General features: G+C 36.4%; 1 protein-coding gene across 1 annotated transcript; it reads right to left on the bottom strand.

Annotated features, from left to right (window-relative positions):
• Positions 1-6,170: 6,170 nt before the first annotated feature.
• ube2d4 (ubiquitin-conjugating enzyme E2D 4 (putative)) lies at positions 6,171-26,947 on the bottom strand. The gene is made up of 7 exons (XM_057356683.1): positions 26,640-26,947; positions 17,714-17,777; positions 16,747-16,778; positions 15,405-15,482; positions 15,198-15,303; positions 9,110-9,203; positions 6,171-8,914 (listed from the first exon to the last, which is right to left on the bottom strand). Exons 1-7 carry the CDS (start codon positions 26,661-26,663, stop codon positions 8,869-8,871), a joined length of 444 nt encoding a protein of 147 aa, XP_057212666.1. The 5' UTR covers positions 26,664-26,947; the 3' UTR covers positions 6,171-8,868.
• Positions 26,948-27,449: the final 502 nt, after the last annotated feature.

Raw genomic sequence — 27,449 nt, 5'->3', positions numbered from 1 at the left:
CCTGCCTCGATTGAAGTGCCACTGGAATCTTATATATATATATTATAATGTTATTATTTATATATTTTAATTGATTATCTAATTATAATGTAGATTTATTCAACATTTTTAAAAAAATATTTAGTCGATTAAAACTAGACTAAAACTAAAACAATGCAGATTACTAAAATATGACTAAAACTAGGGATGCACGATATGAAAAATTTCGACCGATAATTAAGTCCTACTAATGGCCGATTCCGATATCGATATGCAGTAAATTCATATTTTTATATTATATTTTGTTTCATATAATCTGCAGTTTGTACACCCAGGAGAATAGAAAATCTAAGATGCACTGATGAAATCTGATATTTTAGTAGCTCTGGCCTAACTATAACAGCAAACATGAGTCCTGACTCTTCAAATGTTTTTATTTTTTGCGCAAGGCACCACAATACTTAGTTACAGAAATGGTTTAACAGAACTATGGTTTATTTGCAATTAACAACTCATTAACAAAATTTTATTCAAGTATTTAATGCATAACAAACAAGAAATGCATACATTTAAGTTTTAACCTTTAGTGCATGAGGATGAGGAAGGTATATACTAAGACTTTAAGTCACATGTTTACCAAATGCTGTACTAACCCGCGAAAACCCGGATCCTCTACCACGGAGAAAGGTTGGTCGTCGATGACTATAAATTCCATTACTTTGTTGTTTATGGCTTTAGCCTTTTCGCTGTCTCTGGAAAACTTTTTGCAATTTTCAAACGCCTGCTGAATGGGGACATTGACGCTCCGTGTTGTAGGCTTGTTGCTAGGAACTTTAGCTGCAGCTACTGCTTCTTGTGGCATCTTCATCTTCATATTATATTCGACCTTTTAAGTGAGATATAAGATTTGATGTGTTAAAACTTGATGCCTTTTTTCCTCCTCTCGCAATCCTTGCTGAACATGTTTTGCAAATAGCAATAGCATTGTCCTCCGCTGCCACCGAGAAAAACTTCCAGACCAGCGAAGACATGGTCACAGGATGATGATGTAATGAGCGCGACACAGTTTAAAGCTGCAGTCACTTCTACTCGCAAAGCGGATGAATCAGACTGATTTATTGATTTACCAGCAAGCGTACTTTATCGGATGTAGTTATCGGATTTTATTTATTTATCGGAGCAATAAAAATGACGTAATTTTCACCCATATCGGCCGATAATTTATCGGTTCCGATAAATATTGTGTATCCCCAACTAAAACGAAACTGAAACATTATATAAATATATATATTATGGGGGGCCAAACAGGAAATAATTATGTAAAATCTGAATATATAGTTATAAATCCTGAATATATAAATGTAAATCCGAATATATGGTTATAAGTCCGAATATATAGTTATAAGTCTGAATATATAAATGTAAACCCTGAATATATAAATGTAAATCCGAATATATAGTTGTAAGTCTGAATATATAAATGTAAACCCTGAATATATAAATGTAAATCCCGAATATATATTTATTGACTATATCTCAATATAAACATGTTTATGATCGGGCATGTCATCAGACAGACATGAACATTTTTTTTTATTTTTGTTTGAATGAAAAAGTAGGCACAATATTAGGGCAAATATTGCACTATTAAATTAAAAAGTAATGTATTATTGGAACAAACTGCTACTTTACAAAAGGCTGTCCATAGTGCCAGACTGTGCCAGAAGGTCCCCAATAGCCATTAACATAGCTGTATAGTTGTCGGCAGAATTAGTCATGAGTCATGACAGAGGGCTAGGAAGATTGTTAACAATCTGCTGATGAACAGTGATTTTATGACACTTTAGCAGCAGCATGTGATAGACATGAGACGCGGGGACAGTCGCAGGGTACATCTGTCCATCAAACTGCGGAGTCAGAGATGCGCTCGTATGGAAGGTAAATCCTGCCAAATTTAAATTAATTAATTAAACGATGAAAATGAAAACCATACTAACAATCTCATTATACACAACTGCGCGCACAATATGTGCCAAAATGAAAAATAAAATGAAATGATTTTATTTTCATTTTTACACTGACAATGCGTTGTCCCTGTCAAATTGAAAAAGAAAATGCAATGGTGATTTGACATTTTATTTTCCATGAAATCTCAAGGCAAGACTGCCAATATGAAAATGAAAAGGCAAATGTGGAAAAGAAATTGCTAAACATTTTTACAAAGGTTATTTATTAATCACGTGGTAATACTGACACAATTCAAATTAAAATGTTTGATTTTCATTTTCATTTTATTTTCTCTTTTATTTCATTTTTGTTTTCATTTTCGAATTCATGCAAATTACATCAGTGGGTGTGGATGAGCATCTGCATTAATGGGAACGCCCACAATAACGTTCATTCGAATGGTTTCTTTTCCCCCACAGCGCGGTGACACACACCTGCACTTAATAGTGTTTTGCGTATTAGATGTTTTTTGCTATGACAGCTGAATTTAAACAGGCGCATAATTTAAAACATGCATTCATAACATAGTGCAGCACTTTGTATAATGATTGGCTTTGTCATAATGAAGTATACGGGGCTGATTTAAAAGCATTCTGAGCTGTTTACTCTCATATCGCTCTCGTATGACTATTGTCACAGCCGGGACAAAGAGCCGTGACAAAGAAGGAAACTACATGCTGGATAATAGTCGAAATAATAATGAATTTATTAACATAAGAATAACAAGTAAATGAATCAACAGGGAAAATAACTAAGAGCAAATGAACCAAACAAGCATGAAGCCAATGGCACCTCGGAAGCATGGTAACTCCGGAAGTACCCAGAGCGGCGAATGGAGGCTGCTTAAGAGAGCGCAGGCCTCAGCCTCATCAGGTGTAACCACTTGACAATTATGTCATCAATAGAGGCTTCCTGCAAAACAAACCAGACCAAAGACGTTTTTGTGGGCGTTTCCATTAATGCAGACGTTCATCCACAACCACTGATTAACATGTAATTTGCATGACTTTGAAAATGAATATTCATTATATAAAAATAAAATAAAAGCGAAAATAAAAATCAAACTTTTTTAACATTTTAATTTGAATTGTGTCAGTATTATTGCGTGAGCATTAATAAAAAACCTTTGTAAAAATGTTTTTTGCAATTTCTTTTTCACATTTGCCTTTTCGTTTTCATATGGGCAGTCTTGCCTTGAGATTTTATGGAAAATGAAATGTAAAGTCACCATTGCATTTTCTTTTTCAATTTAACATGGACAACACATTGTAAGTGTAAAAATGATAATGAAAATAAAATCATTTCATTTTATTTTTCATTTTGGCACATATTGTGCGCGCAGTTGTGTATAATGAGATTGTTAGTATGGTTTTCATTTTCATCGTTTAATTAATTAATTTAAATTTGGCAGGATTTACCTTCCATACGAGCGCATCTCTGACTCCGCAGTTTGATGGACAGATGTACCCTGCGACTGTCCCCACGTCTCATGTCTATCACATGCTGCTGCTAAAGTGTCATAAAATCACTGTTCATCAGCAGATTGTTAACAATCTTCCTAGCCCTCTGTCATGACTCATGACTAATTCTGCCGACAACTATACAGCTATGTTAAGGGCTATTGGGGACCTTCTGGCACAGTCTGGCACTATGGGCAGCCTTTTGTAAAGTAGCAGTTTGTTCCAATAATACATTACTTTTTAATTTAATAGTGCAATATTTGCCCTAATATTGTGCCTACTTTTTCATTAAAACAAAAAAAATGTTCATGTCTGTCTGATGACATGCCCGATCATAAATATGTTTATACTGAGATATAGTCAATAAATATATATTCGGGATTTACATTTATATATTCAGGGTTTACATTTATATATTCGGATTTACATTTATATATTCAAGGTTTACATTTATATATTCAGACTTATAACCATATATTCACACTTATAACAATACATTCAGGATTTACATTTATATATTCAGATTTTATATAATTATTTCCTGTTTGGCCCCCCATAGTATGTATGTATATATATATATATATATATATATATTTGTATTTATATGATGTTATTATTTATATATTTATATTTATTAAGTAAATTATTTGAACTAACTAACTATAATGTAGATTTATTCAACTAGTTTTTTTTATATTGTTGTCGATTAAGACTAGAATAGAACTAAAACAATGCAGATGACTAAAATATGACTAAAACGAAACTGAGCCCTGCGTTTACATTTCAGCGGCATGAGCGCTGCTGCATCTATTAGTTTTTCTCCTCAGCAGATTTCAATTCAGTCACACTTTTTAAGGCAACGAATGTAGAATGAAATCCTATAGCTGCCATTTCAGTGGAAAACCAGGAAATAACTGCACCTATAGACAATTTTGACAGCAAATTTTGATTTAGTTTTAGTCATTTGACGAAAATGCAGTTTTGTTTTAGTCATATTTTAGTAATCTGCATTGTTTTAGTTTTAGTCTAGTTTTAATCGACTAAATACTAAAAAGATTTTAGTTGAATAAATCTACATTATAGTTAGTTAGTTCAACTAATTTACTTAATAAATATAAAAAAGACTAGTTTCATAAAATCAGGTAGGACTCTCTGGAGCAGTGGTCACCAACCCTGCTCCTGGAGATCGACCGTCCTGAAGATTTCAGCTCTAACCCCAATCAAACACACCTGAACTATATAATCAAGGTGTTCAGGTTCGCTTGATAATTACAGACAGGTGTGCTGAAGCAGGGTTGGAGCTGCAGTCTGCAGGACGGTCGATCTCCAGGAACAGGGTTGGTGACCACTGCTCTGGCACCCTTCAAATGCGACCTTCTTTGACAGGAATTCGGAGGATACATGAGCTGTATCCTTCGTTGCTAGAGATAACCCACAATTCTTTGCGTCGGCCAACCTCTGTTATTTGAATAAACGGCAACAGCTGCACATTCAATCAAATATGTGGTGTTTAAATGTTAACAGTTTACAATTTGTGTCATGTTTTTTTAATCTTATAGCAGGCATATGTAGTAAATAGGTTTACAAGTGTTTAGTGATTTTTAAACGTTTTGAAACAGTAAGGCAAAAATTGCATATTTGTTTAACTCTTTGGCATTGTTTAGGGTAGAAAGTAACCAACTTTTTACCTCTTAAATCATGTAGAAATAATTTTAATTAATTTGACAGGTGTGCGAGTGCAACGTGTTGTCATAGCAACGTGGTACTTCCTGTTTCCTTTTCTGCCAGTATGTCCTACGAAGGACATCTTGTTTAATTCTAAATTGAGAATCCTCTGTATACCGCATCCTTTAGAGGATGATACCTCTATCTAGATATAATACACACATTTGTGTAAGTTTCAGGAAATATAAGGCATTTTTTCTAAACTGTCCTATGGTGTGACATGGCAAAATTAAAATCTCTTAATAAAATATACAAATAGCAGAGAGATCTATAGTCATCGTTAAAATCAAATTTTCATGAAGTGTTATTTATTTAGTATTATTTTTTCCCCATGACTGTTTGTTTTCAATAAATATGAGACGAAATGTATTGGTCATCCTTTCAAAGCTGCTGAAAATTATACTACTTTAGAATGAGTGATGACTATAACTCCCCTACTGCAATACCCAAGCTGTTCAAGATATTATGAGATCAAAACAAATTTGTAGTTCTTTTATGTGTCACAGGTTAGAATTTCTTCATGATTTCAATAACTGTTAGAGTATCTGTATTGTAACATTATTTTTTGACGACTAAACAGATTCCCCTACAGCATATTATATTATTGCTGTAAAGAGAATCACTAGGCCTATTATAATTGAGAACGACCAAAAATTGGGATGCATTTCTAAACAAATATTTTTTGGGGAAGAGGGTTTTTTTTAGAACAAAAGAAAATGTTACAAAGCCCAAACTCTTAACAGCATTAACAACTGACTTCATTTTCTTAATGCAATATGTAGTATTTTAAAAGGTGGCAAAATTATAATAAATAATTATATATAAAATACAAATATGCATTCTAATACCAGTATTGTCATTAATATTGTGTATAACGCATCTCAACAGTCCATGATTTAAATATCACAATTAAATTCACTGACTACGGAATATAGTGTACATCAAGTATAGCTTCAGAAACCACTGCTGCCGTTTACACAATAAATACAAGAGAGCGTATAAAACAAAAGGAGCTTTATTCACTAAAGTTGACACCTTGGAGGTTAGTCTCAGCTGTACTGAGTCTGGTTTCCATGAAGAGAGAGCAGGTTAGATGACAGGGACTTTCTAGCACAGACGGTTAGCAAGAAGTAATTATGGCTCTGTGTATGCATTACACAAAGAGGTACAGTACCGATCCAAGTGTTTAAACTCAAATGCAAAGGTAAAAGGTACAGTTGCTGCTTATACACTGCATGTTAAGGCTAAGGTTTTATTGAAGGTATTGGGGAAGTGAACTGAAAAAAAATTCCCTGATATCTTGCAAAAAGCTGCTGAAAAGGTTGTAGCCTGTAGAGTGCAAAGCGTGCTATATACTGCCTTATAGCGCAATCTCATGTAACGTTGCTCAGATGAACCGTTCGAAAGAAGAAACTTATACATCCAGACTGCACTGAAGCCAACGACTGGACGACAACAAATACATAATGAAATAAATAAATAAATAAAAACCTTCCAATACCAACATTTAGCGATGAAAAAATAGCAGATCGGATAACTTCAGCCTTTGAGTCAAGGTAAGCAAACGTTAGCATGACATTCAGATTAAAAAAAGAATACTTTCCATTAATAGTGTCAAATAAACCCTTAAAGCAACAGTTCACCCCAAAAATGAACATTTTCTCATTTACTCCACCTCATGCAAGTTGTATGTGGAACACAAGGAGAATCATTTACTTTTTTGCCATTTAATGATAGTCAATGGCGACCACTCCTGTCAAGCATGGTGTTTAGCGAAGTTCTCAAAACTAATATACCCACGCCTTGTGTTGTACTATGATGCTTTCATCGATTTATTTGGAGATTGACAGCTTCACACTTTCATTGTTGGGAGCAACATGAGGTTGAGTAAATGATGAACTATCCCTTCAAAGACGCATTCGAAACAAAATGTGACACAAACATATTTCGCAGCAGTACACAAATATGCCGCAAAAATAATCCTGACAATATTTAGCCCTTTTCAGGGGGTCTTTCAGGGGGGCTTCTGAAGAGCAGCACCTAGTGAAGGTGAGATGTTCGCGCGGTCCAACCGAGAGCTGTCCGACAGTTCAGATCCCTCCCTGCTGTGAGTAAACATCTTCATCCACTTTAAAATAGGCAGCCAAGAGTTGTGTGTTGAAAGCAAGAAAATAATCAATTTACAATACAAGTACTTCAGTCCAGCACCTGTGGCGGTGGTCACACATTAAACGCGCCATCTAGTCAGTCAAAACGTTAGTAATATTAGTAACTACAGTAACAAGAGTATCTAAACATTAAGAATTACACTCTTGCAGACAGATCTGTAGAAGAAACGCTAAATAGGTGAAAAATATTGCATTCATACGCTATGACGTACCCTTTGCCTGCAAATCTAAAGGGGGCATTATCACATTTGGCAGAAGTGGTGGCGCCTTTTACCGCTCAGCATTTTTGCTCCCCTATTTTTCTTTTTTCGCAAGCAAGTTGGGTGGACTTTTTTTAAGACACGTATAAAAATCTGCCATGGTTTCTAAAGCAATTTACAATACTTATCCAAAACACTTACACATCTGCCATATCATGCACATGCGGCTGAGGTGAATTCGAATCTTAAAGGGACAGTTCACCAAAAAATGAAAATACTATCATTTACTCGCCCTCTTGTCATTTCAAACCTGTATGACTTTCTTTCTTCCGCAGAACACAAAAGAAGAGATTTTGAAGAAAGCTGGCGCTGGCCCCCATTCGCTTGTATTGTATGGACACAAAACAAGAAACAACATTCTTCAAAATATCTTCTTTTGGGTTCTGTGGAAGAAAGAAAGTCATACAGGTTTGAAATGACAAGAGGGCGAGTAAATGATGACAGAATTTTTACTTTTGAGTGAACTTCCACTTTAAAAAGCAAAAGTGCGCAAAGGATATTACATCCAAATAAACAATACAAACGGTTTAAACAAGCCTTCCATTAAAAATGTCGAATTTGTCCCCTTTTTACAGCACAAAGCTGTAGTTTGTAAAAAAAATCCTTTAGTTTCACATTCATAGTGTTTTATAAAATAACAAGGATATGACATGAAGTTGGCTGACAGGTTTCCATAATCGATTTTCCCCTCCTGAAAACTATTTTTACATTCCATCTCAAACTGAGAATCTGTTGAACCACGTCTCTTGTCAAATAAAAAATGTGTCAGTTTTAGTGCACACGTGACAGTGATTCCCATAGACTCCATTGAGATGACCGAGCCTGTGTCACCAGCATTCCAACTTCACTCTGACATTTCCTTATGCAGCAAAACATGACATAGATAAGAGCACATTGACAAACGGAGATGAGAAAGAATGGCAACATTAACACGCAATAACAATAAAACAATATCACAATAACAATTCGAATTAGAATAAAACTAACAGTAGTACAAGTCTAACTTCCTGGGTTGTGGTACCCCGACGTTTGTCCGGTTTTACAGTTTCCCTGGAATATTCCAGGCTAAGCCGTTCTGACGGCGGGTCTGGGAGAACGGCACGTGACAGTGGATTCGCCAGTCCTCCACCTTCTCCTGCCTCCCTTCCAAGGGTTTGTTGTTTTGTTGTCCCCACCCCTCAACATTCACTGCTTTTTACTCCTCTTGTTAAAAGTAAAAACACATTTCTTTGTCCTTTTGCTTCTTTAGTGTTTTAGTCACAGGCACTCTCACATGGCGTACTTTTGCGTCCATTCTCTTGCTAGTCTGTTGTACCTGAGTATGAAAGAAAGGACACATGCCCTCATGAGGTCATACCCGTGAGTCGTGACAGTTCTCTGTTTTATGGTTTAAAAGACGTTTGTCTACAGGATTTATCACGTGCAGTTACATGGATGGATTCACAAATTCACACATGACATAATTTGTGACAAAAGAAGTGTGTACTGTTTGTAGCGAAGAGTCACCTACTTTTCTCTGTCTGCTTTATATGTATGTGCGATCTCGGGTACGAGGGGGTCATCTGGGTTTGGATCACATAACAGGGAGCAGATGGACAATAGGACTATTAAAAAGCAATGAGAATGGATTAGAAACAGAAATTTAAAACATCCATATAATCTGAAAAAAACCGTCTGTATTCAAAGCAGAACAAGACAGCTATACTGGATCATTTTTTGAAACAATCGTGGAACCAAATGATTTTCAATGCTGTGAATGGTTCTTGTCTGCATTGTTTCACCAAGACGGACATAACACGGTCCTAAAATAACTCCCAAACAACCAGGGCCGGCCAAAATGAGTGAAGATTTTAATTATAATTCATCATCTTAATGCGTTATTAATTATGCCACCTAGTGTGATCTGTGCAGCTAATCTCACTCCCAGACTACAATTTACATTATGTTGTGTTCAGACCAATTGCTCTTTATTGCTCGCGGGAATAGTTCGTTATTTTCGTGCAAGGCAAATTTCTCGCCGGAGTTGAATTTTTTCAACTTGCACGGAAGAAGCGATTTACGCACGTTCGCAGCCCGTTTCGCGTCATTCACATCGCCTGCCGCGAGTTTGCGTCTATTTCTTTGCATTTACTTTGTATGTAATTTACTCGCACAAATAACTTAATTCGTGTGGGAGCCCTCTATTAGTGTCTGTGGCCTCATGGTTAGAGTGCATGCTTCCAATTTTGTACTTCTCTAGAAGTTAGGTTCGAACCCCGCTCGGAGCAGGTTCAGGTAGGATCGGTTACACATGTCAGCCACATGTGCAAACACAAACCAATAATACAAAACTTTTATACAAATGTGAGTTAAAATAAAAAAAACCCATATCAGATGTGAAAAGGTAGGAAACAAAAAATTGCAATATAGAGGTGCAAATTATAAGTTACAATTGCTTATTTAGAACCACTCTACTGGTAACACTGATGCGTGCTGTATTTTACTGCTTTCAACTAGTGAACTGAAAAGTGTGTGGCACTATAGCATGTGCCATTTATTTAAGAAAATCCAAAACAGCATTTGCACAGAGGTTGACAAACTGTATAAAAACTATTTCTCATTAACCCTTATCTAAATAATAATAACAATCAAATATTTGTTTCATGAGCTCTAATATTTAAATACAGTAGCCTATTATTGAGAAAACAATTCGATTTATTTTATTTGTAAAATTATTTTCAAACAATGAGAAGGCAATTAGAAACATTTTTATTACAAATATTTGAGGATGTTATTTATTTACTTACTTTATGTTAATCACAATTCATTTTATATTAAAATAAATATGAATTTTGCTTTAAAAACAATCATCTTTATTCATTAATGTATTTATTTTGTATAGGAGGGGTGCAATCTTAAATCTTGCCTAGGGCACCAACAGAGGCTGGGCCGGCCCTGCAAACAACAACATATACGTCGATTCTTTTTGTTGAATTGTCAAAAATTTCAATCGCATACTACTTCTAGACTTATTCAATGTTCTACTTTCATCATGTCAGAAGCACGAACGACTGGTTGTTGATAATACCACTTAAAAAAAACATATTCAGAACAGATTGGAAGCTTTTCTTCAGGTAGATAGGAATTATTAGTCATTAGAATCATTCCATGTGTTGGTGAACGCATGTTCACAAAGGAGGATTTGGGACACAAGATCATTTAGGGATGCACCGATACCAGTATCGGTATTGGGCCTGATACTAAGCTTGTGTACTCGTACTTGTACTCAGGGTTCGAATTGAGGGGGGGGCTGGGGCGGTCCCGGACCCCTCATAAGCCTTAAGGGACCTCTCATAAGGTCTAAAATAGTGAACTTGGGGGGGTCCCCTGGTTTTTCATTAAAAAAAAATTTTTTTGTCAAATTATCATGCAAAATAAAACACTTTTGTCCATTATTTGTACAAATTTCATAAGACTAAAATGTCATTTTTATCTGAAAAATCCATGCATGCTCAAGCGTGCCACACAGTTTTAAGATAAATGCTTTCAATATGAGAGGATCCGCATGCAGCAAGTGTCTTGCTGCGATATCTCTGTACATGTCTTCATTGAACACTTTACAGTTAGCCTAGGGACTCGTCCTCTCCCTCACTGGCTCCAATAATTTTTTTTATATTCCAAAAAAAGGGAACAGCACCGCATTACAATAATATAAAGAACAAGAATGAAAGGACAAGAAAATAAGAGGACAGGAAAATCTCAATTAGTAAGAAAATGTTATCATACATTTTGAAAAACTTGTTATTCTTATTGCTATAAATAAGTTTAAGAGATTTTACAATCAGTGAAATCTCAGCAAGAAAGACATCAAACCTAGGCAAAATCTTATTAAAAAATCTAGGCTACAATGCAAAATAAAAAATTAACAGCAAGATCGATAGCATGGTCACTGCAAAAAACGAAGAAATATGTCTTTTAATCTCTACCTCATGTGGATCTCTTTTAATGGATTATCAACATGTTAAGGACATGTATGCATGTAATGTGGTCAAATTACTACAATGATCCAAACTATCATGTGATTGATGCTTATACTGGCAGCTCCGTCTGTTTTTTTTTTTGAAGACTGGTTAGGGGACCCCCCAAAGAGCCTTGACACAATTCGAACACTGCTTGTACTCTTAAAAACGCACTGATACCACCAATATCTCATGTGACAGAACTGACTGAAATTTGTTGTGAAATTTCCTTTGAAAGTTTGTGACAAGCACATGAAGTTTTTTCATAATGTGTTTAAGTTGTTTGTAATTATGAAGCTATTCTATTTTTATTAGTCTCACTGTGTTGTGAAAAGGTACAGGCATCGGTATCGGTGAGCACCAGAAAAAAAGTATCAGTACTCGTACACGTCGTTACACTCGTCTTTAAAAAATGGTATCGGTGCATCCCTACATGATATTATAGCTTTCTCATAAACCTTTTCTTACTCTCTGTTTGTTTGTCGTAACACAAACAGCTTCCCGTAGAGCAGTGGTTCCCAAACTTTTTACAATGGCGTACCCCCCCAGGGATTTAACATCATTCTGCGTACCCCCTTTTCTTACAGTCACAATTGTGGTCTCAAACATTTTTTTTATTTGCATTTTAAATACGTGTAATTTTCTTTTATCAAACAATAAATGATATATGACTCATATATAAATAAATTACTTACTACTTAATGAGATGGATGTGCTTGAAATGACTTGCATAACTCTGTGATGTTTGGTTGTATCGGAGAAAGTCTGAGTCTCAAATCATTCTCTATGCAGAGTCTGTGTCGATATTTGTTCTTTATGTGGGCAAATGCTGAAAACCCACTCTCGCAAAGATACGTTGTGGTGAAGGGCAGTAATGATTTCAAAGAGCGATCGGCTAAGGCAGGATACACTGCATGCAAAGCTATCCAGAAGTCTGTCAGTAATTTTTGTGCTAAGTCACATGCGGTACGTAAAGACGTGTGCTTACGCATGAGTGGACGCACGTTTTTTGATTGGATGTCATTAGGGCTGAAACGATTCCTCGAGTAACTCGAGTTATTCGAATACAAAAAATCATCGAGGCAATTTTTGTTGCCTCGAAGCCTCGTTTAATCCATTTAACTACAGTACACACGGAGCACTGCGTTTCCCCACGGACCGTTATTACTGACGCACAGCCCGCTAAACTCTATTCATGTTACAGTCTCATGCATTCACCGTGAGACACACGCATTTTAGTATGTTCACACGCTCACACGTGTTTCTCATGCTGATAAATAACTGATAGCTTATAGGGCTGTGACGGTTGCCGTAACAACCGCACCACCGCGGTGGTAAAGTGCCATGACGGTGAACTGCCACCGGCGGTAGTGCACGTCACTCTGACAAATATAGGTGTAATAAATATGAGAGTTGCGATAACGATTGCTAGTTGTAGCCTTTCAGTTGTGGGTGGTTTTATTTAAAAGATTTTAAATTAACAGAAATTATTGGCATACGTGTCCGTTGGTGCGTTCGAGCGCAGGCCTGCACGGCAAAACCCAGGTTATTCTGCGGCTTCTGCAATGGATCTTGTTGTGAAATGAACAGATACGTAAAATCAAAACTGGCTATGACCCGCTTGCTTAGTGTCGGAGCGCGCGCAGGTTTTGCCGCGGTTGCGGAGAGACATCTCTTCATTTGCGCTCCTGTGCACATCTTCTGAACGCGCATTTAGTGCAGCTGTACACATTTTAATCTGGACAATGTCAACAAGTAAGTTTCACATCAACGAGTCGGAAAAAGTAAAGTTTTTATGGCAATCTGAATAGGAAAGCCAATGTAGGTTTAAACAGTTTGTTTCAAATGGAATTGTTAAGGACTGTAAGGGTTAATATGCCACTGACTGAAGTTACTGCAACAAGAGCTTTTTTATTTAGTATTTAGCTTTCTTATATCAATTAAGTTTTCATTATTTACTGATGTTTATTTAAATGTTTTATATGCTGTAGTGTGCCGTTTCACTGATGGATTTGCGCGTTAAACATTGACGGATGTTTCATCCTCATTTATTTCAGATATCATATTTCAATTATTTAACAATTTCAAGTATTTAAATAAGGTCTATATTTCTCTTCCACTCGTCATGTGGTTGCTACACGCAAATATAATAATATAAATATTATTTATATAAATAATATATATTTCTCAACCACCGCACCACCGCGGTCGATTTGTCTATTACCACCGCGGTGGTAAAAAACTGCCACCGTCACAGCCCTAATAGCTTATTGAAATGGTGAACTGATATTTTACTTAGTTTTAGTCTATTTTACGAGTGAAACTTGTTTTCCGGCTGCATTGAGTCCATCAAACTAGATGCGGACTAGTGGACACCGAATCCTGTTATTTACACATTTCATCTGTCTGGTCTGAGTGAATGAACTGCACAGTTTAACATGCTACACGCGTGATGCTCATGAATTTGTCTGCGTCTGCGCTGAATGAGGACATGAACTTCACCTCCAGAGTTGCGCTGAGAGTTTATTTCACAAACATGTTATTGTTTGAGTGAAGAAACAGACATACTAAAAAATAAGCGTCTTCTGACAACCTGCCAAAATAAAAGTCATAGGCTATTGTTTGAAATTATTAGTTCCATTTTTATTCATGTTTCTTATTTATATATTTGTATTATATTGCATTTTGAATTTAATATGGCAATGGAATGTACTAAATGGGTTTAGTTTTCACAGATATTAATGTATGCTATTTCAGCAATAAAAACTAATTGTTCTAAAAAGGAAACAAATTAGTTGTTTTACTCATTTTAAGAGACCCGTCTTATTTTCTCTTGTATATTTAGTATTGCTTTTTAATAAAGAAAAAGTACTTATTATCCGAATACCCGATTAATCGATGGAAAAATCAGTAGAGTACTCGATTAGTAAAAGAATCGATAGCTGCAGCCCTAGATGTCATGAATTTGACCTTTTATGGCACTACGTGACTACTATTTTGCTGTGTGTACACTAGAGAGCACGTCTTTATATTCAGCTTGTGAAAAAAACATGACTGGTTGATTGTCAGGTGCGTTATAATTAAGTAAACAGTAGATTTCAGGATTTTGTTCACGTACCCCCTCCGTCACCTGGCGTACCCCCATTTGGGAACCACTGCCGTAGAGCGATGCAAACTGGGTCATTGCTTAGAACAAAGCAAGTCCAACAGCATCGCCCACACTGGGATCAGCTCTGCTATTAGTCATAAATGCCAAAGGATTTACAGTACACAAAGCAAAGTGTTTCCAACAAACACTCACCTTGCATAAGACTATTACAATTGTGGAATATTACCTACTAAAAATATCCTTACTTTCCAGAAGTAATATTAAGTAATATAACGTAATATTCATCAGTGTAAGGACAAATTTATCAGTATGTATTGTAATGATTGGGAATAATGAAGTTCGAAGTCAAAAATAACATTGAGATTATGTTACGAGATGACTAATTCGTATGATCTTATTTCACCACAATTTGAATTTGTGCCTGTGACAGTTAGGGGTGGGGCTTCGGTTTATATATTCATATGTTGTTTGATTGACAGTGGTAAACTTACCTTTGGATACAGTAAGTGCGGGTGACCACTGAGATCGTAGGATGTCCAGGCAAATACTACCATTACTGTTAATATTGGGGTGGTAGATTTTCGTTGTGAATGCGACCTGAGGATCAACACAGAACACCGTTACTATGGCAATTTGCACACCATTTACACCAGATGTGTGTGGTTTACAAACGCACCTGAATGTCACAAGCAACTAACCTTTGGTGGTTTAAAGGGGTAGTCTGTCGGGAAATGAATTGTCAGAAAGAAAACACCTCCTTGATAAGGACTGTCGTTCTAAAAGACAAGCATTTCGTTTCAGTATTTTAAGGAATTGCAGCAGCCAACTGATAATAATGATAAAATCATATAAGAGTTTGGTTCCAAGACGCTGTAAATCCATTTTGATTCATTTGAGTAAAAATGTGTTTTCTTTACAAGGAAAGTGGCAAGATGAAAACCACAATTTTCTGTTTCAAAGTTTCACATAGCATCTTTAGGTTCTAGTAACATAAAAAATTAAAATCCAGATTTTGATTTTAAAAGATTTATTATAAAAACTGATCATTTTTTCCCCCAAAATGCAATAAAGCCATGACAATTTTTTTTTTAAATGCAATAAATCCATTGAATCAATATAAAAGTTATTTTTCATATTGAAACTGTTGAAGATACACAACAAAGTGAGTTGATCCACATATGACGGCCTCTGAAATCGATACAATACTAATCTTACATACAGGCACTGGACTAAAAATACAGTCAATCGGTCATCGCTCCTAAAATGAATTCAACGGGTCATCTTTTTAATGCTATAAATTAGTGCCTCGTCTTCTTAATCTCCTCACGTAAATGATTAGATTTTGATGGCTTACGTTTCTTCCCCACCAGCACAGGTTCATCAATGCCATCAAAATTATTCATTTTTTTGTTTGTTGAACAAAGTACGAAGTAGATCAGGGAAACTAGGAGCTGCCCGTATTCAGAGCGCCGCCATTACGGTTTACGATGGAATGGTGTGCTGTGATTGGTTGAGCGGATATATCGCATTCGGCAGAGAAGTGAGACTGGTGTATATTGCGGTTTGGAAAGAAAGGGTGAAAACATGACAGAATAACACGTATTTTGCGTAAAATTAAAAAGAGACTTCAATACCGACCTGATACAATACTGATTTTGGCGGAAAATCTTTTTTTTTAAATGGCGTTTATCGCGTTTTGGAACCAAACTCTTCATATGTTAATCAATTGAACATTAAAATATGTTGAAAAATAAACGGCTAAAATATGTTAATAGACCAACAAACTAATGTAATTACTATGCAAAGGTTGGTCAATCAGAACGTGGGTTGTTTACATGTAGACATTTTAAAGGCACAGTAACAGAGGTAGTGTGAAAAATTACCATCTGTTTTTGGTGAAAACAACATTGAAGAACATATATCAGTATACTTTATAAGGATTGATAAGAGGCCAGATACAGCTCTTTTAAATAAATAAGAAAAAAATTAAGAGTTTTATTATGAAAGAAGAAAACAGTGGGAAAAAAATCAGCTACTTACCGGCCCCATTATTGTTGCCTGCCAGTGAAACACTGAAAAACATGTTTGATTTATATAAAACCAATAGTATTCAAACAAAATAAGAACTAAGAGTAAGACAAAGAAAATCGACAGCACTGCACAACATAGGATTCTTTAAATATTTGTCAAAAAACAGATCTTCCACCATTCAGACATCCTATTTGGCTTCTGTGATTTTACGTCAAAACTATTTAAATATCAGGATAAAATTCTCTCTTAATATGTTCCAAAGAAAAAAGTAATACGAGTTTGGAACTGTTGTGGTTATAGAGTAAATCTCTTTGTAAGGAACAGTATTTAAAGGAGTCACATGACACGGCTAAAACAAATATTATCGTTTGTTTTAGATGTAATGCAATGTGTATACACAATTTAAGATTCAAAAACGCTGTATTTTCCACATACCGTTCATGCTTGTCTCTCCTCTTTGCCCTGCCTCTCTGAAACGCACAGATTTTTAACAAAGCTCACCGCTCTGAAAAGCGAGGTGTGCTATGATTGGCCAGTTAACCAGTGTGTAGTGATTGGTCGAATACTGCAAGCGTGTGACGGAAATGTAACGCCTCTTACAATAATTGGAACATCAGGTTCCAAAGCAATTGTACTGACAGGTACGTCCACCTCACTTGCGTATACATTTGGGCGGTCTTAGTCAACTCATACCATGAACTGACGTAGATTTGTGGGGGTGTGGTTACACGAGGCGTTTCAGGCAGCTCTGGGTGAGCATTCGCTTTTAGACAGAATGCATCTTTTGTTCTGACACTTTAACTTTTTTACGTGTCCAATTTTACGTGTCTAATACATGCATGGGCAACTTATAACACACCAAAGACACAGAAAAACACGTGTTCGCGCCATATGACCCCTTTAAAAGATCTGACAAATTCAGAAAAAGAATAATTGTAATTGAAATGTAATTAATTCTTTCCATTACTGTACTTACGGTCTTCTCCTACTGGTCCTGCGGAACACTGAGCTGGTGGATCTCTCTGTAGGTCTGTTAGTTCCTGAGAAAAAGACCATAAAAACATATTCATGAAGTCATACATCTTAAAAAAACAAGCAGATCATTTTTACAAAAAATTACGGTGCTGGAAACATTATCTAACTTAACTAAACATTTGGACTACAATATACTTTTTCAGATGCACTGGAGAAAATAAAATGCTGTAAAGGAAATTAACACAAGGCATACAGTGCATCCGGAAAGTATTCACAGCGCTTCACTTTTTCCACATTTTGTTATGTCACAGCCTTATTCCAAAATGGATTAAATTCATTATTTTCCTCAAAATTCTACAAACAATACCCCATAATGACAGCGTGAAAGAAGTTTGTTTGAAATCTTTGCAAATTTATTAAAAATAAAAAACGAAAAAAGCACATGTACATAAGTATTCACAGCCTTTGCTCAATACTTTGTTGAAGCACCTTTGGCACAAATTACAGCCTCAAGTCTTTTTGAGTATGATGCTACAAGCTTGTCACATATTTTTGGGCAGTTTCTCCCATTCTTCTTTGCAGGACCTCTCAAGCTCCATCAGGTTGGATGGGGAGCTTCGGTGCACAGCCATTTTCAGATCTCTCCACAGATGTTTAATCGGGTTCAAGTCTGGGCTCTGGCTGGGCCACTCAAGGACATTCACAGAGTTGTCCTGTAGCCACTCCTTTGTTATCTTGGCTGTGTGCTTAGGGTCATTGTCCTGTTGGAAGATGAACCTTCGCCCCAGTCTGAGGTCCAGAGCGCTCTGTAGCAGGTTTTCATCGAGGATGTCTCTGCACATTGCTGCATTCATCTTTCCCTCGATCCTTACTAGTCTCCCAGTTCCTGCTGCTGAAAAACATCCCCACAGCATGATGCTGCCACCACCATGCTTCACTGTAGGGATGGTATTGGCCAGGTGATGAGCGGTGCCTGGTTTCCTCCAGACATGACGCTTGCCATTCACGCCAAAGTGTTCAATCTTTGTTTCATCAGACCAGAGAATTTTGTTTCTCATGGTCTGAGAGTCCTTCAGGTGCCTTTTGGCAAACTCCAGGCGGGCTGTCATGTGCCTTTTACTGAAGAGTGGCTTCCGTCTGGCCACTCTGCCATACAGGCCTGATTGGTGGAGTGCTGCAGAGATGGTTGTTCTTCTGGAAGGTTCTCCTCTCTCCACAGAGACATGCAAAAACTCTGTCAGAGTGACCATCGGGTTCTTGGTCACCTCCCTGACTAAGGCCCTTCTCCCCCGATCGCTCAGGTTGGCCGGGCGGCCAGCTCTAGGAAGAGTCCTGGTGGTTCTAAACTTCTTCCATTTACGGATGATGGAGGCCACTGTGCTCATTGGGACCTTCAATGCTGCAGAAATGTTTCTGTACCCTTCCCCAGATCTGTGCCTCGATACAATCCTGTCTCGGAGGTCTACAGGCAATTCCTTGGACTTCATGGCTTGGTTTGTGCTCTGACATGCACTGTTAGCTGTGGGACCTTATATAGACAGGTGTGTGCCTTTCCAAATCATGTCCAATCAACTGAATTTACCACAGGAGGACTCCAATCAAGTTTTAGAAACATCTCAAGGAAGATCAGTGGAAACAGGATGCACCTGAGCTCAATTTTGAGTGTCATGGCAAAGGCTGTGAATACTTATGTACATGTGCTTTTTTCGTTTTTTATTTTTAATAAAATTGCAAAGATTTCAAACAAACTTCTTTCACGTTGTCATCATGGGGTATTGTTTGTAGAAATTTGAGGAAAATAATGAATTTAATCCATTTTGGAATAAGGCTGTGACATAACAAAATGTGGAAAAAGTGAAGCGCTGTGAATACTTTCCGGATGCACTGTATATAACTTGAATCCATAGCATACCTAGCCTGTTAAAAATGGTATCAGATCATAGTGTACTTCATTACTTCAGAATGCGTTCTAAAAACAGTATTTGGCTCATGCTGATGGCGACAGGTGTTTGCCAACACACACTCATAAATTATGGTTTGGAGATGATTTCAGGAAATCTGCCAGTACAACCAATGTTATGACAATCATCAGAGAGTACTTCACAAACAGGTCAGAGAATGAAATAATGTTGCATAAACAAATATTTAAATATCCATTAATTAATTAATTAAAGGACAACAACTACCACTAAATAAACATAACAACATGCTTAATTATTGAGAGACGGTAACAGAATAGCTTACACAAATACCAAAACAAGGCGGTGTCTACAACACATGAAAAAATGTAGCTCTTTGTATCTTTGTATCTGAGTTTTTGTTGACTCTAGCCATGACGGCATTATGCAATGAGCTACAATGGATTTGATATTAGAAACGTAGTGTCTGGTGTGGACACAGTGTAAGAATTCGTCCGACCAATATTTTTTGAGCAATATGTAGACTTGTACTCAATCGGTCTCTTTTATTAGTCTTGTCATTTAAAGGTTACTAATGCTCAGCGGCCGGATTCACGAAACTGTTCTTAAGATAAAATATAAGATTGTTCTTAAGATAAATTATAGGACGTTTGTAAGAATGTTCGTAAGTGCGATTCTCAAACATTTCTTAAAAACTTCTCAAATATTTTCTTAAGAACATCGTCATTTTTGTTGTAAAAATAATATGATATACTTTGTCAATGATTACACTCGCTTGCTCTTGTTGTAACTGTATATGTTTATCTATACAATTAACTTTATGTGTGTAACAAACACCTCGCATTCGTATATAGCCTGTATATATTAGCATGTGATGTGTTAAACGGCATTCACGATCTAAGCTAAAATGTTAAAATAAAGAATAGCTAAAATGTTAGCAAGTGTTAAAAAATCCTACTTATTATAATATTGTTTCTGTGTTACTACTACATTTGTGACCCTCCCCATTTCAAGTCGCCTTGTCCCAGAATAATGTAAAAAGCACTCTGTTTTTAATAATGAAAGCTAAAGTAAAGGGGCTAGACCTATCATTATTATATCAATATAAATTATTCTTAATGGCAAGTAAATGTCAAATTTAGGATTCTGGCTCAATACAATACACGTCACAAGTGAAACAACCAAATACATCCATTAAAATTTTGAGATTTAAGACAACCTTGAGGGGACTGTCTTAATTTTAAGATGATATTTACGACAGCTTTTGTTTCGAGAAATTGGATTGTTCTTCATTTTTTGTCCTAAAATCAATCTTGAGAAAAATTTTAAGAACTGCCTTAAGAAGTTTTTTTCGGGAATACGTAACATTCCTAACTAGAATTTGAGAAAAAATATGGCAATTATAATAATTCTCTTAAGAATGTTTTGTGAATCCGTCCCCAGGTGTGTTCCAATAGTTTGGCCACCAAAACTTCTATCATTGTAACATACTATAAAGTTTGTTTTGAATAATAATTCTTATCCATGCAAATTAAATTAAGTAACAAAAAAACATAATTTTGAAAAAATGCTACATAACCTATGAATGATATTCTTGTATCATTATATATTCATAATGCATGTTGTAGTCTAATGATTATCACACTATAAAATACAAAACATTTCTAAAACCTTTCATTAGAAAGTGTTATGCTATTCTGACAAAGAAAATATGGGCATTATTCGAATTTATTACCCTTTAAAGCAACAACGAGACATTTTTCGACCTTAAAATAATCTCTCTAAAATTTATTTGGTGGTAGGACAACTCTTAACTGGACGAATTTTACTGCCGCTTCTACCTAAGCAGCCCTCTATCGGCTGAAATCACACTTGTAACTTTGTTTTGCGGGTAGGATCCCAAGCCCCGCCCATCACCTGCTTTACGGCATACATCACGTTTTACTCATAGCCTGGGTGAAGTTAGCCAACATCTAACAATAAGACGAGACCATCTAGTTCAACGCAAGTCTCCAAACCATCATCATGGCAGAGCCAGCAAATAAACTAAAGAGGGTTTTGTCGGAGGAAGCGAAGAAAAGAAAGAGAGAGAGTGATCGGACACTAGCCCAATCACGAATCAATATCGGACGGGCTTACACTTGGTGGCGCGAGCTGAAAGAGGCAACGGGTTGGATGACCTACTGATGGAGACCTAGCGGTCCTGCTTCTGGATTTGTAAGTGTTATATGTACATTTTTCTTACACTCCTGTACTTTTGAGCTTATTTGTTATTAGGATGTGTTCAGGTTGTTCATTGGCGCACCAATTTTACAATTTATACAATTTTATAACCGTAAGGTAGCTGAGAGATAATATTTTGTTGCCCCGGGGTCGATAGCTAACATGTTGTTTCTCGTCACGAATTTGTGTAATTGCATGTAAATGAAGACTAACAAACCACAATAAACGTTTTGTGGTAAAAATGTGCAGATTCCGTAGTTCAGACCAGTTATGCACGTATGCCGGTTACATCAGCTTTGTAAACAAATTCACGTGTATTGAGCTGACAACGGGGAAACTTTGCGACAGTATTTACGACACACATATCAGACAATTGCGCTTATCAACCACATGGGGTAACCATACACTAAAACGGCTCGTTGTTGCTTTAATCTACTTTATAGACCGTTTCATCGGACGAGCGTGCGCCTGACCTTCAGTTAACTTCCGGTTTGTGCTTGGCCTGTGTTTAAAATAATATAACTATTTATATTTTATTTAATTAATGTTAATGTTAATAATTAATATTATTCTTTTATTGTATAATAACTGTATTAAATAAATGATTTGTTGAATTTTGTTGTATATTCATTTTATTAAATAAACAATTTGTTGAATGGGTCCTGCAGTTTTGACGCATTTAAAGAAACCATATGGTACATTGAAATCTAGCAGTTGAGCTTGGTGTCGGAGTCTAAATTTAAAATATTGGAGAGACAATTTTACCCAAGTAACGGTTCTTCTCGGTTTCTTTTGATTGTTATCAGAAATAATCTACAAGCACTCTATTGTTTGTGAATGTGTACCAGAAGTTCAGTTGGAGTCACAAAATTTGTTTTGTTTATGTTGTTAAGATGAAACCGTCTACAGAGAGCCGACTAAGAACCCACAATGACCCGTCTCTATTCTTCATTATTTACTCCTCTAAAAAATGGTTATGCTAGTTTACACATGGTTTGCCGCCATTATTATTGTGGGTCAGTATTGAAATCGGGTGGATGTTTGTAACTTGTGAATCATTTACTGAAATTTCTCATTCCCATGGCCATGTTAGCTCACACAAATGAACCCTTGAGGGGTTCTGTGCATTGCTAGAAGTTGCTGTCTGACTCACAGTGCCTGAAAGGGCTCTCTAAAGATAGATGCAGACCTGTCAGCTGTTCACCAAAAGCACTTTCAATAACTCCCAGCACACATAAACACACACAATAGGTGACCCCGATGATTCAGTTCATTACCTTGAGTCTAAGCTTGCATGTAAATTGATTCCTTTTCTGTTCATTTAACAAATGTAAAAATGTGTTTAGTTCTAGTGTCTAACACTTTCTGTGAGAGAGCTATTACTGTTTACTCTCTCTGTATGTATCTCACACTCACTTGCAGTGAACATTTGAGTAAGTACATTCGAGTACAGTGAACTCAATCCAACTGAGATTTGCATCATGAATAAGCAGCCAAATGTAGCAACTGTGTGATGCTATGATGACCAAAATCTCTAAGGGATGTTTCTTGCACCTTGTTGAATATATGTCTCAGAGAATGAATACAGTTCTGAAGGAAAAAGGGGCTGGAATACGATACTAGAAAGGTGTACTTTATAAAGTAGGCAGCGAGTGTATATAATAGTTTAGTACACTAACTGTGGGCTGTTTCTGAGTTCTTAGCAATGTTGTAGAAATATAAAATGTGTGATCATATTTGTCCTCAAATTGCTATTTTTGAAAGTGAAACTAGAAGCAGCAATAGCAATAACTTAAATAATCTTTGTTTTTAATAAAACTAAAAAGCGGGCATAAACTTTACTGTCTATTTTTGTTACTCTTAAGTGGCCTTCTTGCCAAAATTAGCTACCTTTAAACAAACAATTTATACCCTGAAATAAATTATGGTGGTACAAATTGATATTGAAGTTTTAAAAATATATAACAATAAACAATTTACAGTAACCCTCACAGCCGGTCTACTAGAAATTCCTTAATAGCAATTTTGTTTCTTAATGCAAGGATAATATAATACACGTACAAATGTAAATAAATAATTAAAATTGGAAAAATAAAAACTTAAGATTTAAACTTTAGTTTTTAGATAACAGATTTAAAAGTTTAATTTCGGGAAAATTAATCATGAGTCAAATATTGTTTTATGTAAATGAGCTGTGTGAAGATTAGGGATGCTCCGATCGATCGGCCACAGTTCGGTATCGGCCGATAATCACATTTTATGACTCGGTCGGTACTTACTAACTTTGCCGATCTCACGAACCGATCACAATTTGATGACGTCCAGAATGTGTGAAGACGTAAATGATTTGGCGCCGCAGTCATGTCATCGCCTGTGTGGAACTATTGATATCAAACGACCGTCCGTTTATAGCATCACGTTAGCTTTTTACTTCTGCCGATTGTATTTCGGCTTCAAATATTGTGTTATTCTGTAAAGATTATCTTTATAGACAAAACGTGTGAGTATCATAAACCTTTGTTAATCACAGAATTTATTTTTTGCGACCTTCCAAAAGTCTATGGGAAAAATAGGCTTTCAGTCGAGGGAACCAGTGCAGTACTAACTCCCCCTAAAAAATCTCTGCAATACCGAAAGTTATGGCGGGACATACTGGGTGACCCCTCCCCCTTTTAGAATAGGTAAGAGTTTAGTTTAGCTCACAACCTAATATTTAAAGGCACATATTTGTCCAATGCAAAACCGCGTAAAGAACGTCTCAAAATCCGAATGCACAGAACAGGATGAATACAAATGCACAACTTTTCATTGGTATGCGCAAAATGATTATACATGAACACAAAATAAAACATTGTATTCACAAATCTGTCTCTATGTGTACAAATCGCCTCATGTTTATTACAATCTAATTTTCACAGATTCAAATCATAAGGCATTTGTTTGTGAATAGTAAAATACAAGTGTAACTTGTATCACGTTCACGGATGACTGTGCATGCATTTGTTAATCATTTTGATATTAAATTCATCCCATATGATAGTGGTTTGGGGATATTTAATGCAGAAAACGTACATATTGTGCCTTTAATAAGAACAAAAAAATTATGTCATAAAAATCGAAGATCCATATTGAGTTCAATTTTAAGTCGGCATGAAACAGAAGTTGTGATGTTGCTTTCTTGCAAATTGTGACGGATATATACGGAGTATAACAGCATCTGGATTAGGGTTGGGAATCGTTTCAATTTTATCGATTCCGATTCCGCTTATCGATTTCGATTCTTATCGATTCCCAGTTTCGATTCCACAGTTGAAGTAAAACATTTAGATATCAACCTGTATGGTCATTTAGCCTGCTTATTGACTTGTTTGCAAAATATATTTATATATTTATGAGCAGCGTTTTTGTGTATATTTACACATAGAAACACCTTTTCTGATTTATTACAATTTGTATTATCATAGTTGAACTACATCATGGTTAAACTGCAGTTACTATAATGCAACTATGGTTAATTTGTGATTCCTGTGCTTTAATGAAAATTCTATAGCTAAACTATGCTTACTATAGTAAAAAATATCGATAATTTTCATAAGGGCTTTTATTGAGATATCAGCAGATCATGCAACGCATGTACTTTTCTGAAAATATGCACACAGGAATTGATAAGAGGAATTCAAATTTTAATCTCAAGTATCCGATTCCTTTCGATTCCGATCCGATTCCTAGCCTTTCGATTCCAATTCCAAATTGGAATTGATTTTCGATTCCCAACCCTAATCTGGATTGGGGAAAAAATGTAGGGCGGGGTTTGACTTCGACCTTTGGGAGTTCATTGGATTGTTGGAAGTTGGAAGCCTGGCCATTGGAAAGTTAATATAGTCCCACCCTCAGGCCAAGACATAGGTTACGTACAGGAGAGGGGTGAAGTTTGAATTTGATAAACGATTTTAAGGGCACACCGATTAAAAAAACAATAATCCACACAAATAAATCAAGTTTAGAATAAACACTGCAAAATTACTTGTCCATTTTGATTTTATGGTGACTTTAAATGCTTTACCTCTAAATGCAAATTTAGTCAAGGTTATGTAGCTCACTAGTTTATAGATGGATAGAAAACGAAAGTGGTCGAATTCATCATTCCTTTCATATAAACACTGGGACAGGTAGAAAGAAATCACCAGCAATAATCAGTTTCAATGTGATTGAAGTAAGTGTCGTGTTATGCGGGCACGGGTGGCGAATCTGTTAAAAATACCCTCCGCTGTCCTAGTGCCCTATTTGCAGAGCCATATATGGACACATTGACATTGGGGTTCAGCATTTGGCAACTTGAAGCGGTTGTCGTCCATAACGCATGCGCATCAGTGGCGCTTCTCTCATTCGCGTTCATACTCGACAACATACGTTTTAACAACGTTTAATAGCCCGAGTCATTTACACACCACAAGTCATTAATACAGACACCTCTTTAACCCCCGTTCGTAAATGTGTATACAGATCTATATTTCACAACATCGCGTAACAACAATATGTTTTTATTCGCAGATTGCGCAAAGTAAACGCTCGCGATAAGCCTTACGTAAGTAACGGCGAGTGTTTCTAAAAACACGCAGTAAAAATACAATGTAATGGTCAGATAGAGAATACGCGCTTGTTGAGATGCACCCACCATTCGTCTTTGTCTGACCAGATGGGGATCGAATGAAAAAGGTGCGACTGCTTTAAATTTAAAAAGACGACAATGACGTCGGTAAACACACACAATAAACACAAACTCACCTTTTGGATTCTTTTCAACGCCATTTGCTCGCTTTACAAGCGCACTGTTTGATCTGGTTCAGATACTGCTGGCCTGCACAGTTTGGATGAGACCGCTGCGGTTGTCTTTCCACCACAGTGTCGCACGTCCCGTTTGTAAAGAACACAAATACAAAAGCCTGGATTTGTGCATTCACGCGGCCGATTAAAAGGCAGTCTCCGATTTGAAAATTTCTTACCCCCTCTAACCTCACTGACACCTTCTAGAGCCGTACTAGACATCAATAGAGTAATACCGCGATAACTGTAGCGATCTATGGCAACATCGTGAAGATAGAGCTAGTGATCTTGGGAAGTGTAGTCCTCCTCCTCCTCCTCCTCCTCCTCCTTCTTCTTCTTCTTGGTGAAGTGTAGTCCTACAGCAGTGGTTCTCAAACTTTTTCGTTGTAAGGCCCCCTTTGTGTTAAGTGCATCGATTTGCGGTCCCCCATATAAAGACGTATAATCTTAAACTTAGAATTTTAATTAAACCAAAAACATTCAGTTATACAATGTTAAGCCTCAATTATTTTGGTTGGTGGTGTCATTTTTCTGATGTTTGATTGCATAAAATCTATGATAAATTTCTATATTTCATAAAATGCCACAAAATCTGTGGCCCCCCTGGATCCATCTTGGGGCCCCCCAGGGGTCCACGGCCCCCAGTTTGAGAACCACTGTCCTACAGGCGTCACAGCATTTTTTTGCTCTAAGAAAGTTGTGAATAACTATGTAACAAATTTACGAGACGAGTCGAACTGTGTTAAAAATAATAACATTTACCCTTACATG

Source organism: Triplophysa rosa, linkage group LG17 (assembly GCF_024868665.1).
Source record: "Triplophysa rosa linkage group LG17, Trosa_1v2, whole genome shotgun sequence".
NCBI classification, from domain to species: Eukaryota; Metazoa; Chordata; class Actinopteri; order Cypriniformes; family Nemacheilidae; genus Triplophysa; species Triplophysa rosa.
This window is presented reverse-complemented; position numbering and strand designations above follow the sequence as displayed.

Coding starts and splice junctions, on each gene's coding strand:
- ube2d4 (XM_057356683.1), bottom strand. CDS start 26,663: ATGGCGTTGAAAAGAATCCAAAAG. Junction 15,304..15,404: donor ACCCCTTTAAACCACCAAAG/GTTAGTTGCTTG, acceptor GTTGATCCTCAG/GTCGCATTCACAACGAAAAT. Junction 8,915..9,109: donor TATAAAGCAGACAGAGAAAA/GTAGGTGACTCT, acceptor TTTCATACTCAG/GTACAACAGACTAGCAAGAG.